The 13352-nt window shown below is 43.8% G+C and overlaps 1 protein-coding gene across 1 annotated transcript in view; it reads left to right on the forward strand.

Moving 5' to 3' along the window:
• The window catches only part of LOC140006940 (uncharacterized), a 75804-nt gene extending 62730 nt beyond the window's left edge, over positions 1-13074 (forward strand). The window contains exons 2-9 of the mRNA XM_072049616.1: positions 3544-4531; positions 4628-5033; positions 5481-6008; positions 6099-6553; positions 6758-6784; positions 7373-7737; positions 7795-7892; positions 13000-13074. Of these exons, the coding sequence (XP_071905717.1) occupies positions 3544-4531; positions 4628-5033; positions 5481-6008; positions 6099-6553; positions 6758-6784; positions 7373-7737; positions 7795-7892; positions 13000-13074 (2942 nt within the window). The remainder of the gene's footprint in view (positions 1-3543; positions 4532-4627; positions 5034-5480; positions 6009-6098; positions 6554-6757; positions 6785-7372; positions 7738-7794; positions 7893-12999) is intronic.
• Positions 13075-13352: the final 278 nt, after the last annotated feature.

Genomic DNA, 13352 nt, shown 5'->3' on the forward strand with positions numbered 1-13352 from the left:
ATGAGACTCCTAAGACTAGGAGTAGGGACATCAAGTGCTTCAAGTGCCAAGGGTTTGGACATATTCAATCTCAGTGCCCAAACCAACGGGTCATGCTCATCACTCACAATGGCGAAATCGTGTCTGATGATGACGAATGTGAGGAGATGCCCGAACTGGTCGAAGACGACTGCCTAGAAGAGGAGTCAGCTGGGGAGGCTTGCTCGCCTACACGAGGAGAAGTAGGTTGCTTGGTGGCACGGCGAGTGCTAACCGCCCGCGTTAAGGAGGACGAGCAGCTACAACGCGAAAACCTTTTCTACACCCGCTGTAAGATAGGCGACAAGGTGTGTAGTCTCATCATCGACGGTGGGAGTTGCACGAACGTGGCCAGTTTGCTCATGGTTGAGAGTCTAGGACTCCCCACTACCAGGCATCCAAATCCTTACCGCCTCCAATGGCTAAGTGAGGATGGTGAGGTACGAGTCTTCAAACAGGTACGCATTCCCTTTTCAATTGGTACTTACCCTGATGAAATCGTGTGCAACGTAGTACCAATGCATGCTACGCATATCATTTTGGGAAGGCCCTGGCAATTTGACAAACACGTCACATTCGATGGAAGAGCAAATAAGTACACCCTTTTGCACGATGGCAAACGTAAGGTCCTTACACCTCTCACACCTGCACAAGTTTATGAGGACCAACTACTATTGCAAAGGGAGTGTGAACAAGACCGTCAAAGGAGGAAACTAAAGGCAGTAGACCCTGGTAAAGGCTCCACGTCTACGAGTGAGCCATCAACCAAGGGTCAAGGGAGCACACCTAGGGGTATACATGACAAATCACCTACCGCACCTACCACTAGGAAGCACAACATGATTATTAAGGCTAAAGATGTTAGAAAAGTGGTGAACTCTAATCAGCCTATACTTCTCATGATTTGCAAGCATGTGCTCTTGGATGTTGCTGAGCTCGACAAGGCGTTGCCTGCGAGCATAGTTGCTCTTTTGCAAGAATTTGGGGATGTTTTCCCTGACGAGGTCCCTGATGGCTTACCACCCATTCGGGGAATTGAACACCAAATCGACCTCATTCCTGGAGCACCATTGCCCAACAAACCTGCCTACCGCATGGGCCCTGAGGAGACCAAGGAGCTTCAAAGGCAAGTTGATGGCCTCTTAGGTAAGGGTTGGGTAAAGGAAAGTCTAAGTCCTTGCGCTGTGCCTGTGATACTTGTTCCCAAAAAGGACGGTACTTGGCGCATGTGCACTGACTGTCGGGCTGTGAACGCTATCACTGTCAAATATCGTCATCCCATTCCTAGACTTGATGATATGCTTGATGAACTCGATGGTGCCATCATTTTCACCAAAATAGACTTAAGGAGCGGCTATCATCAAATTCGGATGAAAGAAGGCGACGAGTGGAAAACAGCCTTCAAAACCAAACATGGTCTCTATGAGTGGCTAGTCATGCCTTTTGGCTTAACTAATGCCCCTAGCACCTTCATGCGACTAATGAACCATGTGTTGAGACACTTTATTGGCAAGTCTGTCATTGTTTACTTTGATGACATCCTGATCTATAGTCGTAGTGAGCATGAGCACCTAGAGCATGTGAGAATAGTTCTTGAGACACTTCGACAGGCGCGTCTTTACGCCAACCTCAAGAAGTGCACCTTTTGTACTAACGAGCTTGTGTTTTTAGGCTATGTGGTAAGTTCGCAGGGCATCAAGGTGGACAAATCCAAGATTGAGGCCATCGAGCAATGGCCAACTCCCACGTCCGTCCCTGACGTGCGCAGCTTTCTTGGATTGGCGGGCTTTTACCGGCGCTTTGTCAAAGATTTTAGCACCATTGCCGCCCCGTTGACCGCCGTGACAAAGAAGAATGACAAGTTCCACTGGGGAGAATCACAAGAACAAGCATTTCTCGCCCTCAAGGACACACTCACACATGCGCCTGTGTTAGCATTACCAAATTTTCACAAGACTTTTGAAATTGAATGTGATGCTTCTGGTGTAGGTATTGGAGCGGTCCTCATGCAAGACAAGAGGCCTTGTGGCTTCTTTAGTGAGAAACTGGGGGGAGCTGCATTAAACTACCCCACGTACGACAAGGAGTTGTACGCATTAGTGAGGGCTTTGGAGACTTGGCAACACTATCTTCGCCCTCGGGAGTTCGTGATACACACTGATCACGAGTCATTGAAGTACCTCAAGGGACAACCCAAGTTAAGCAAGCGACATGCCAAATGGGTAAGCTTCATTGACACCTTTTCGTATGTCATTAAGTATAAGACTGGCAAAACGAATGAGTTCTTGGAACTTTAGTTGGGATTCTTGAAGACAACCAAAATCTGTCTTGATCAAATCGTGAAAATCTTGGATTGTTTGGGGAGGAAATCATCTTCAATTTCGTGTTTCTTGAATTCTGGAAATTAACATCTTGAATTCTTGAAAGAATCTTGAAGTTTCTGGGTTTTGGGAACCAAATCTTGGTAAACAACAAGGCTGCAAAATTCCAGCTGCCAAAATCCTTGTCTTCACCACAACAATCTTCTTTCTTGACTAAGAACATTTTAGCCACGAAATTTGACTCTTCTTGGCTGATTATAAAACAAAAACAAAGGAAGAAGAAGAACATTCAGCCTATTCAAGTCAAATTTCCCAATCTATTCAAGTCAAATTTTCCAACCTGTTCAAGTTAAATTTTCCACCCTTGTTCCCAAAAACAACCAAATCAGTTCCAATCTTGAACTTGACCTTAGAATTTGTGGGAACCAGCAAATAGGAAGACTAATCCTTGTTTCCAAAGGATTAAGGAAGAAAAGTCAGTCTTGGGTTTCCAAAACAGTCCTACCGCAACACAAATTCATCTTCTATTCGGATTCCATCTTTGCAACCATTGGGGAATTTCTGTCCAATCATTAATTCTGGAAATTTTTATGCATCATTAGGTCAGTTTTAAGTGTCATTCTGAATCCTCTAAGTGTCCATTTATCTACCAAAACACTGCCCAGAAATGCAGCAACCAGCAGCTCAAAATTCCAGTTTTGAGTAGAGTTTTATCTAGGATCCTTAAAATTCAACTTTGAGTCATTCATTGAGTCGTGGTCAGTCCCTTCATCTTTTGTTCTTTTTTCGTTCAAAGTGCTACAATCTTGTGACCCTGGTTGGTAAGTCGATCCACACTAGAATGAGTTCTAACTTCTTCGAGGAGTTGACCGAGGAGCCTTGAAAATACCTTGGTGAGTTCATTAGAGTGTTCAAACACGAGAGCGAGAGTAAACACGTGAGGAAGTGTGCGAGATAAACTTTACTTCTTTCCATTGTTATTTTTTTACCCTATACTTCACCATGGCTAACGAGGGGGGAGCAAGCTCCCAAGCTTTTGATCTTAAACTTTTCACAGAAGCAATCAAAGGCGAATTGGAACGCATGATGGACCAAAAACTTGAACTGATGCACCAACGCATTGACAGCTTAGAGTTGTCTCATGGAAGCTCCAAAGGCAACCGTGGAAAGGCTTATGCACATGAGTCTAGCGACTCTAACTCAGACAACAACTATGAGCATAAGCAAAGTAGGTCTAAGCGTGACGCTAGGCCTTCAAATGACCACATTCCGGGCATAAAGATGAAAATTCCACCCTTCCAAGGACGATCAGACCCCGATGCCTACTTAGAGTGGGAGAAGCGGATTGAACTTGTCTTCGATTGCAATACTTACTTGGAGGAGCAAAAGGTCAAGTTGGCCGTGGTCGAATTCACCGACTACGCCGTTGTGTGGTGGGATCAACTCTCCACTAGTCGAAGGAGGAGTCGTGAACCTACCATACAAACTTGGACGGAGCTAAGACGACTAATAAGGAAGCGTTTCGTGCCAAGTCACTACTACCGTGACTTGTATCAAAAGCTTCAAACCCTCAACCAAGGAGCACGAAGTGTCGAGGACTATCACAAGGAAATGGAAATACTCATGCTACGGGCAGACATCATGGAGGATCGAGAAGCAACAATGGCACGCTTCTTGAACGGATTAAGGCCCGAAATCGCTGATCAAGTGGAGTTACACCACTATGTGGAACTTGGGGATCTGGTGGAAAAGGCCATCAAGATTGAAAGGAGGATTAAGAGGAGGGGTTCGACTCGGAGTTACTCCAACTTTTCACCCTCTTATCTCCGAACTACACCACCAAAGAAAGAGGATAAAGGGCCGAGTAATTCCATCCCTTCAAGACCGAGGCCGGATATGACTAAGTGGGAGTCTAAGGCAACACCAAAGACTGCCATTGAGTCGATCATGGGGCGAAATCGAGATACTAGATGCTTCAAATGCCAAGGCCGAGGGCATATTGCTAGCCAATGCCCGAACCAACGCGCTATGATCATCTTACCCAATGGTGAGTTTCTCACCGATGATGAAGATGAGAAGGAGGAGTTGCCATCCCTTGAGGAAGAAGAGGAAGCATTGCCCGTCAATGAACGAGTTGGACTCGTTGTCAGACGAGCCTTAGCAACCCAAGTGAAAGCCGCCGACCATGCACAAAGAGAGAACATTTTCTACACCCGTTGCTATATCAAAGGCAAGGTATGTAGTTTGATCATAGATGGAGGTAGTTGTGCTAACGTCGCTAGTGCCTTGATGGTGGAGAAACTAGCACTACCCACTCTACGACATCCAACACCTTATCGTTTGCAATGGTTGAACGATAGTTGGGATGTTTGTGTGACCAAGCAAGTCCAAGTACCTTTCCGAATTGGAAAGTATGAGGACGTGGTGTTATGCGACGTGGTCCCTATGCAAGCATGTCACATACTATTGGGGAGGCCATGGCAATTCGACAAGGGAGTTACATTCGATGGCATTGCCAATAAATACTCCTTCAAGCAAGGCGAGAAGAGGATTGTGCTTGTGCCACTCACTCCTATCCAAGTTCATGAAGATCAAAAAAGCCTGATCAAGGAGAATGAGCTTGAGAATGAGAAGAAAAAAATAGAAAAAGCCGAGAGCTCAACAGAAAATGATAAGGCCGAGAAAATTGAGAGGAAAAAGACATATCGTGAGCCGGCCAAAATTGAAAAGAGAGAAAAAAGGCAAAATCTATTGATAAAAGCCAAAATAGTAAGAAAAGCTTTGAGTGTTAATACACCTATCTTTGTACTTTTGTGCAAAGAGGTGTTGGTTGTCACAAGTGATCTTACTAACACTCTACCATCTAGTATTGTCTCTCTTTTGCAGGAATATGAGGATGTCTTCCCCGATGAGATTCCAAATGGACTACCACCAATAAGGGGAATTGAGCATCAAATTGACTTGGTTCCAGGTGCCCCACTTCCTAACAGACCAGCCTACAAAATGGGTCCAGATGAGACAAAGGAGCTCCAATGCCAAATCGAAGAGCTTCTAACAAAGGGATGGGCACGAGAAAACTTGAGCCCATGTGCGGTTCCCGTCATCTTGGTGCCTAAAAAGGATGGAAGTTGGCGAATGTGCACTGACTGTAGGGCCGTTAATGCAATAACGGTAAAATATCGTCATCCTATTCCTAGACTTGATGATATGTTAGATGAGCTATATGGTGCTGTGATTTTCACTAAAATTGATCTAAAAAGCGGTTATCATCAAATTAGGATGAAAGAGGGGGATGAATGGAAAACGGCCTTTAAAACCAAACATGGCTTGTACGAGTGGTTAGTTATGCCATTTGGACTAACTAATGCACCTAGTACGTTCATGAGGTTGATGAACCACGTACTTCGTCCATTCCTTGGAAAATTTGTAGTTGTATATTTTGACGATATCCTGATTTATAGTAGGAGCTTAGATGAGCATGTTGAACATGTGAAGCTTGTTCTTGATGTACTTCGAAGGGAAAAGCTCTATGCTAACCTTAAGAAGTGCTCCTTTTGTACTGATCAACTTGTCTTCCTAGGCTTTGTTGTGAGTAAACAGGGAATCAAAGTGGACGAGGAGAAGGTTAAAGCAATTCGAGAATGGCCTACTCCAAGCACGGTGGGTGAGGTACGTAGCTTCCATGGTCTTGCTAGTTTTTATAGACGATTTGTTAAAGATTTTAGTACCATTGCTGCACCTCTAACTGCTGTAATTAAGAAAAATGAGCCATTTGTGTGGAGAGATGCTCAAGTACGTGCTTTCCAAATGCTTAAACATCAACTCACACATGCACCACTACTTGCATTACCATGCTTTGACAAGCTGTTTGAAATAGAGTGTGATGCATCTGGGGTGGGTATTGGAGCTGTCCTAATGCAAGAGGGCAAACCAATTGCATACTTTAGTGAAAAACTCAATGGGGCAGCTTTGAACTATTCCACTTATGATAAGGAGTTGTACTCCTTAATCCGTACTTTAGAAACTTGGCAACATTACTTGAGACCAAGGGAATTTGTCATACACACTGACCATGAGTCGCTTAAGCACATTAAGTCACAACACAAGTTGAATAAGCGTCATGTTAAGTGGATTGCATTTATTGAAACCTTCCCTTATGTGATTAAGTACAAAGTGGGGAAAACTAATGTTGTTGCTGATGCATTATCACGTCGGTACTCTTTGCTCACTCAACTTGATGCAAGGTTGTTAGGATTTGAATTAGTCAAAGAGTTATACACCAATGACCCAGATTTCTCAGGTATTTATGACTCTTGTGGTTCAGCAACTCAAGGTAAATTCTACATCCTTGATGGATTTCTTTTCTACCTCAATCGACTATGTATACCTAACTGCTCTATTCGCTCTTTACTTGTTAGGGAAGCACACGGAGGTGGCTTGATGGGACACTTTGGCGTAGCTAAAACCTTAGCTATCCTTCAAGAGCACTTCCATTGGCCAAGGATGAAACGAGATGTGGAGCGAATGGTGGCTAAATGCATTACTTGCCACAAAGCTAAGTCTAAACTTCAACCCTATGGCCTTTATAGTCCTTTACCTGTACCTAAGGAACCTTGGACCGACATTTCCATGGATTTTGTTTTAGGGTTGCCTAGGTCAAAGAGGGGAAATGATAGCATCTTTGTTATTGTTGACAGATTTTCAAAAATGGCACATTTTATACCATGTCACAAAACAGATGATGCATCGCACATTGCTGATTTGTTTTTCAAAGAAATCATTAGATTGCATGGCATGCCTAGGACAATTGTCTCTGATAGGGATGTCAAATTTTTGAGTTACTTTTGGAAAACTTTGTGGGGAAAATTGGGTACCAAATTGCTATTTTCTACTACTAGTCACCCACAAACTGATGGCCAAACTGAGGTTGTCAATCGTACACTATCTACACTCTTGCGTGCCATCATTAGAAAAAACATTAGAACCTGGGAAGAATGTTTACCCCATGTTGAGTTTGCATACAATCGCACGGTGCATAGTTCTACTCATTTTTCACCATTTGAAATAGTCTATGGTTTTAACCCTTTAACACCACTAGACTTATCACCTTTACCTTCTTCTGAGCACATTAACATGGATGGTGCTAAACGAGCAGATTTTGTCAAGAAATTACACGAGCAGGTACGCCTAAACATTGAGCGAAGGATGGACCAAGTTGCTCAACGGGTTAACAAGGGACGCCAACGCGTTGTGTTTGAACCTGGTGACTGGGTGTGGTTACATCTACGCAAGGAAAGGTTCCCAGTCCAAAGGCGCAATAAATTACTTCCCCGAGGAGATGGGCCGTTCCAAGTCATCAAGCGCATCAATGACAATGCTTACAAACTGGACCTACCCGGTGAGTACAATGTGAGCGCTACATTCAATGTCTCTGATCTATCTCCTTTTCTTGCAGACGATGAAGCTGATTTGAGGACAAATCCTTTTGAAGAGGAGGGGGATGATACGAACCAAGAGACACCATTGCGAACTATTCGAGTTCCCCTAGGACCTGTAACTCGAGCACGAGCTAACAAGATGAGAGAGGAACTCCAAGGACTTGTTCATGAGATACAAGGCCAAGAAATTGTCCCCAAGGTCATTGAGAGTCTTGAGCATGAAGGAATGAAAGTCATCCATGTAGTGCACGTCAAAGAGAACCATGTGTGACCCTTCTCTAGTCACATTTGCTGTTTTAGTTAAGTCATTGTAATAAGGGCTTAATGGTCCATAGTCTTGCTTTAATTACCTAAGCGATGACCTCATACGGTTATTTACCTAAGCGATGACCTCATAAGGTTGTTTACCTAAGGGATGACCTCATAAGGTTGTTTACCTAAGGGATGACCTCATAAGGTTTGGTCAAGCCCACAATTCTTAGTCTTATGGAAATAGTCAAGCCTACAATTGTTAGTCTTAGTCAAGACCACAACTCTAGACTAGTTCCACATTTAGTTGTTCATCTCTATGTAAGGCTATAAATAGCCCACACTTCCAATGGTTTTAGGCATTCAATCAATAAATCAGATTTTGAGAGTTTTCTTGGTTTCTCCAAGGCTTCTTGAATACCTTAGAATTTCTCTAGGTGTTCGTGACTTATCAATCTAGAATCGCACTAGGTTGTGGCGTCTTCTACCATTATACCAAGGTTCGTTAAGCACGTGATTAACGGGTTGAGGTCATCCGCTCCAAACTTGGTGTCCTCTTGTCGATCCTGAAACTAATCTTTTACGGGTTTCGTCACAAAGTTGGCGACGTTCGTATCAATTGCCTAGATCAACAAGGGGTAATGACTCCATCTTTGTTGTGGTTGATAGATTCTCTAAGATGGCTCATTTTATTCCTTGCCACAAAACTGACGATGCATCTCATATTGCTAATCTGTTCTTCAAAGAAATTGTCCGTCTGCATGGCCTGCCTAAAACTATTGTCAGTGATAGAGATGTGAAATTCTTGAGTTACTTTTGGAAGACTTTGTGGTCCAAACTGGGCACTAGGTTATTATTCTCCACCACTAGTCATCCACAAAGCGATGGACAAACTGAAGTTGTCAATCGCACACTTGGCACTCTACTTCGGGCCTTGATTAAAAAGAATCTTAAGACTTGGGAAGAGTGCCTCCCTCATGTTGAATTCGCCTACAATCGAACTGTGCATAGTGCCACACAATACTCCCCCTTTGAGATTGTTTATGGCTTCAACCCCGTCACCCCCTTGATTTGGTGCCCTTACCTTCCTCTGAGCACACAAGCTTAGATGGGAAAAAGAAAGCTGATTCTGTGCGCAGGTTACATGAGGCCGTGCGAGCAAACATTGAGAAGCGTACGCAGCAATACACCCAGCAAGCCAACAAGCACCGTCGCAAGATGATTTTTGAGCCTGGAGATTGGGTTTGGCTACACTTGAGGAAAGAGCGATTTCCCAAGCAACGCCAAAGCAAATTGTCCCCAAGAGGTGATGGACCATTTCGGGTACTCCAACGAGTCAATGACAACGCATACAAGTTGGAGCTACCTGGGGAGTACAATGTTAGTGCAACCTTCAACGTCGCGGACCTAAGCCCATTTCTTGACGAGGAGGATCCAGATTTGAGGGCAAATCCTTCTCAAGAGGAGGGGACTGATGTGTGCACGAGTCTCGGCCCACGCAATGACCCAGTCCGAGTTCCATCGGGCCCAGTCACACGTGCACGGGCCAAGCTCTTCAAAGAATCACTCCAAGCCCTGGTTCGAGTCGTCCAAGACCAACATGGAGTTCACAAAGATATTGAGGGCATAGAGAGAGACAATCAAGCCATTTGCACCATGATCCAAGCCCACGAGAACTCAAGTGGGCCTTCAAGAGGACCGGCCCTATAGGGCCTTAGCCTTAGTATTTTATAGATTGGATTAATTTGTCTTCATAGCTCATTGGGCCGGCCCATCTTGGACACCAAGATGACCGAACTCTTTGCCATTGTTTCCTTAGGTTTTCTTAGTCACTTTGGCCTATAAATAGGCTTGCTTTGTAAGGTTTTAGGGTAGTCGTTTTATCAATAAAATTGGTTTAATTCGTTCCTTCTTCCAAGAAGAGAGTTCGAGCACTTTAACTTGCTTTGGCAAGGGTTATTGAGCAATCTTGCGTCCTGTCCTCGATTGTTCATCCGACCTATTCCCCTGGAGTATTCACCTTCATCGGAGTGTCGTCTACCACCTACATCAAATCGTGTCGTCCGTTTGATTCTAGGTCCCGCAATCCAAGCGTTGGACAACCTTGCTAGATCCTTGGGCAAACGTGCTACGTGTCTCGAAACAAGTTGATCGAGGAACGTATCAGTGAGGTACTTGTCTACAAACAGGTACATATTCCTTTCTCTATTGGCAATTACATAGATGAGGTTGTGTGTGATGTTGTGCCTATGCATGCGACACATGTCATCCTAGGGAGACCTTGGCAATTTGACAAATCCATCACGTTTGATGAACGAGCAAATAAATACACTCTCTTGCACAATGGAAAATGCCTGGTCCTCACACCACTCACACCTGCCCAAGTGTATGTGGACCAACTAAAGTTACAAAGAGAGTGTGAACAAGACCGCCAAAAGAGGAAACAAAAGGCGGCCGATCCTGGCAAATGCTCCACTTCTACAAGTGAGCATTCGACCAAGGGTCAAGTGGGCACACCTGGTGATACGCATGATCATTCACCCATTAAACCACCCACTAGGAAGCAAAACATGATCATTAAGGCTAAGGATGTTAGAAAGGTTATAAATTCTGATCAGCCTATACTTCTCATGATTTGCAAGCATGTGCTCTTAGATGTTGCTGAGCTCAATAAGGCATTGCCTTCGAGCATGGTTGCTCTTTTGCAGGAATTCGAGGATGTATTCCCTGATGAGGTCCCTGATGGTTTACCACCCATTCGAGGGATTGAGCATCAAATAGACTGATTCCGGGAGCACCGCTACCCAACAAACCGATTTACCGCATGGGTCCTGAGGAGACAAAAGAGCTTCAAAGGCAAGTTGATGGCCTCTTAGGTAAGGGTTGGGTAAAACAGAGTTTAAATCCTTGTGTTGTGCCTATGATACTTTCCCCCAAAAAGGATGGTACTTGGCGCATGTGCACTGACTGTAGGGCTGTAAATGCTATCACTGTCAAATATCATCATCCCATTCCTAGACTTGATGATATGCTTGATGAACTCGATTGATGTGTGCACGAGTCTCGGCCCACGCAACGACCCAGTCCGAGTTCCATTGGGCCCAGTCACACGTGCACGGGCCAAGCTCTTCAAAGAATCACTCCAAGCCCTGGTTCGAGTCGTCCAAGACCAACATGGAGTTCACAAAGATATTGAGGGCTTAGAGAGAGACAATCAAGCCATTTACACCATGATTCAAGCCCATGAAGACTCAAGTGGGCCTTCAAGAGGATCGGCCCTATAAGGCCTTAGCCTTAGTACTTGTTAGATTGGATTAATTTGTCTTCATAGCTCATTGGGCCGGCCCATCTTGGACACCAAGATGGCCGAACTCTTGCCATTGTTTCCTTAGGGTTTTTCAGTCACTTTAGCCTATAAATAGGCTTGCTTTGTAAGGTTTTAGGTAGACGTTTTATCAATAAAGTTTTGCGTATTTTCGATTCTTCTTGAGAGAGAGATTCGACCCCTTTACTTGCTTTGGCAAGGGTTTTGAGCAGTCTTGCGTCCTGTCCTAGATTGTTCTACCGACCTATTCCCCTGGAGTATTCACCTTCATCGGAGTGTCGTCTACCGTCTTGAATCAAATCGTGTCGTCCGTTTGGTTCTAGATCCCGCAATTCCAAGCGTTGGACATCCTCGCTAGATCCTTGGGCAAACGTGCTACGTGTCTCGAAACGTGTTGATCGAGGAACGTATCAGTTGGCTTCAGAGCTTTGGTAGAGGTATCTTTCGTTATATCCATATTTTTCGTAGTTGTGTCGTAGAATTCTTAGTACTTTCCGCTGCCTTGTTCAAAAAAAAAAAAAAAAGAGTCACTGTTCACCGGACTGTTCACCGACACTGTTCATCGTACTGTTCACCGACACTGTTCATGTTACTGTTCACCCGAATACGAATCTGTCCAGCCTTGTTGTTTGTGTTATCCAACTTGTTTACTTGGTTTTCAAATCTGGATTTTGGCAAAACTTGTTGGAATTTTGTGAATCTTGAAGAGAACTTACAATAATCTTGAGCTTCTTGCATTCTTGATCACAATCTTGAAATTTCTGAAGTTCCTGACAACTTCCTTGAAAGTTCTTGAAAGATCTTGGAGTTCTTGGTAGTTATTATTTGTGGACTTCCTTGTTTTGTGTCGTGGTTGATAGTTGTAGTCAAGAAAAAAAAAAACAGAAAACAAAAACGAAAAGAAAAAGAAAGAAAAGAGGAATCGGTTGGCAAGAAAAAAAAAAAAAAGGAAAGGAAAGAAAGTGGCAATCGAATTGTTTTGAATAGGGAACCAAATCTGATTTGTGCAATCTTTCTTGGAGTAGAATTTGGAAGTTACCAAAAGTTGTTTCAAGAAGATTACCAAAGGTTGTTTCAAGAAGGTTACCAAAAGTTGTTTCAAGAAGATTACCAAAAGTTGTTTCAAGAAGGTTACCAAAAGTTGTTCAAGAGAAAAAGGATTTTCAAAGGGTTTCCAAAAACTAACTTGTTTCCAAAATCAATTAGGAAACTAAGTAAAGCACTTGGATAACTCTTTGTACTCACTTGGACACTCTCTCTCCTACCTTTTTAGGAAACTTTCCTAAATTCTCTCATCCATTTTTTTAGGAAACTCTCCTCAAATTCTCTCATCCATTTTTAGGACCTTTCCTATATTCTCTCATCCACTTTAGGAAACTCTCCTATATTCTCTCATCCACTTTAGGAAAATCTCCTATATTCTCTTCCTAGATTTTAGGAAACTTTCCTACATTTTCTCCTACATTCTTGTGTTTACTCTTGTGGGAAAAGTTGGAGACGATTGTTGGACTCGAGCAACATTACTCAACTACCTAAACCAACAGGTAAGGTACTTGGTAAGTTTCATAGAGTGACTTGAGCACTATACTCAGGGAGTGAAGTGAGGAATTATATTTGCACTTTCTTTGCTTGTTACTAACCTTTGCAGGGGGCATCAAGAGAGACATGGAGCAAGATCAACAACCGCCTTCCAAAGACTATTCTCTGTTGTTCACCGCCATGAGGCATGAGCTCAAACGCATTAGTGATCAACAAATGGAGGAGTTGCACACCCGATTTGACGAACTCGCCAAGAGTCTCGGTCCACGCTCTCGTTCTGGATCACGCAACCGGAGTAGTCATGGCCTCAAAAGAACACCCAGTGAGGACTACCCCGCCAGTGAAGACGACGAGCAACCCGAGAAGCCACGACGGGACACGCTTAAGAACGAACTCAAGGGGCTTAAAATTCAAGTCCCCGCATTCAAAGGCAAAAGTGACCCGGAAGCTTACTTGGAGTGG

This window comes from Coffea arabica, chromosome 5e (genome assembly GCF_036785885.1).
Source record: "Coffea arabica cultivar ET-39 chromosome 5e, Coffea Arabica ET-39 HiFi, whole genome shotgun sequence".
Classification (NCBI taxonomy): domain Eukaryota; kingdom Viridiplantae; phylum Streptophyta; class Magnoliopsida; order Gentianales; family Rubiaceae; genus Coffea; species Coffea arabica.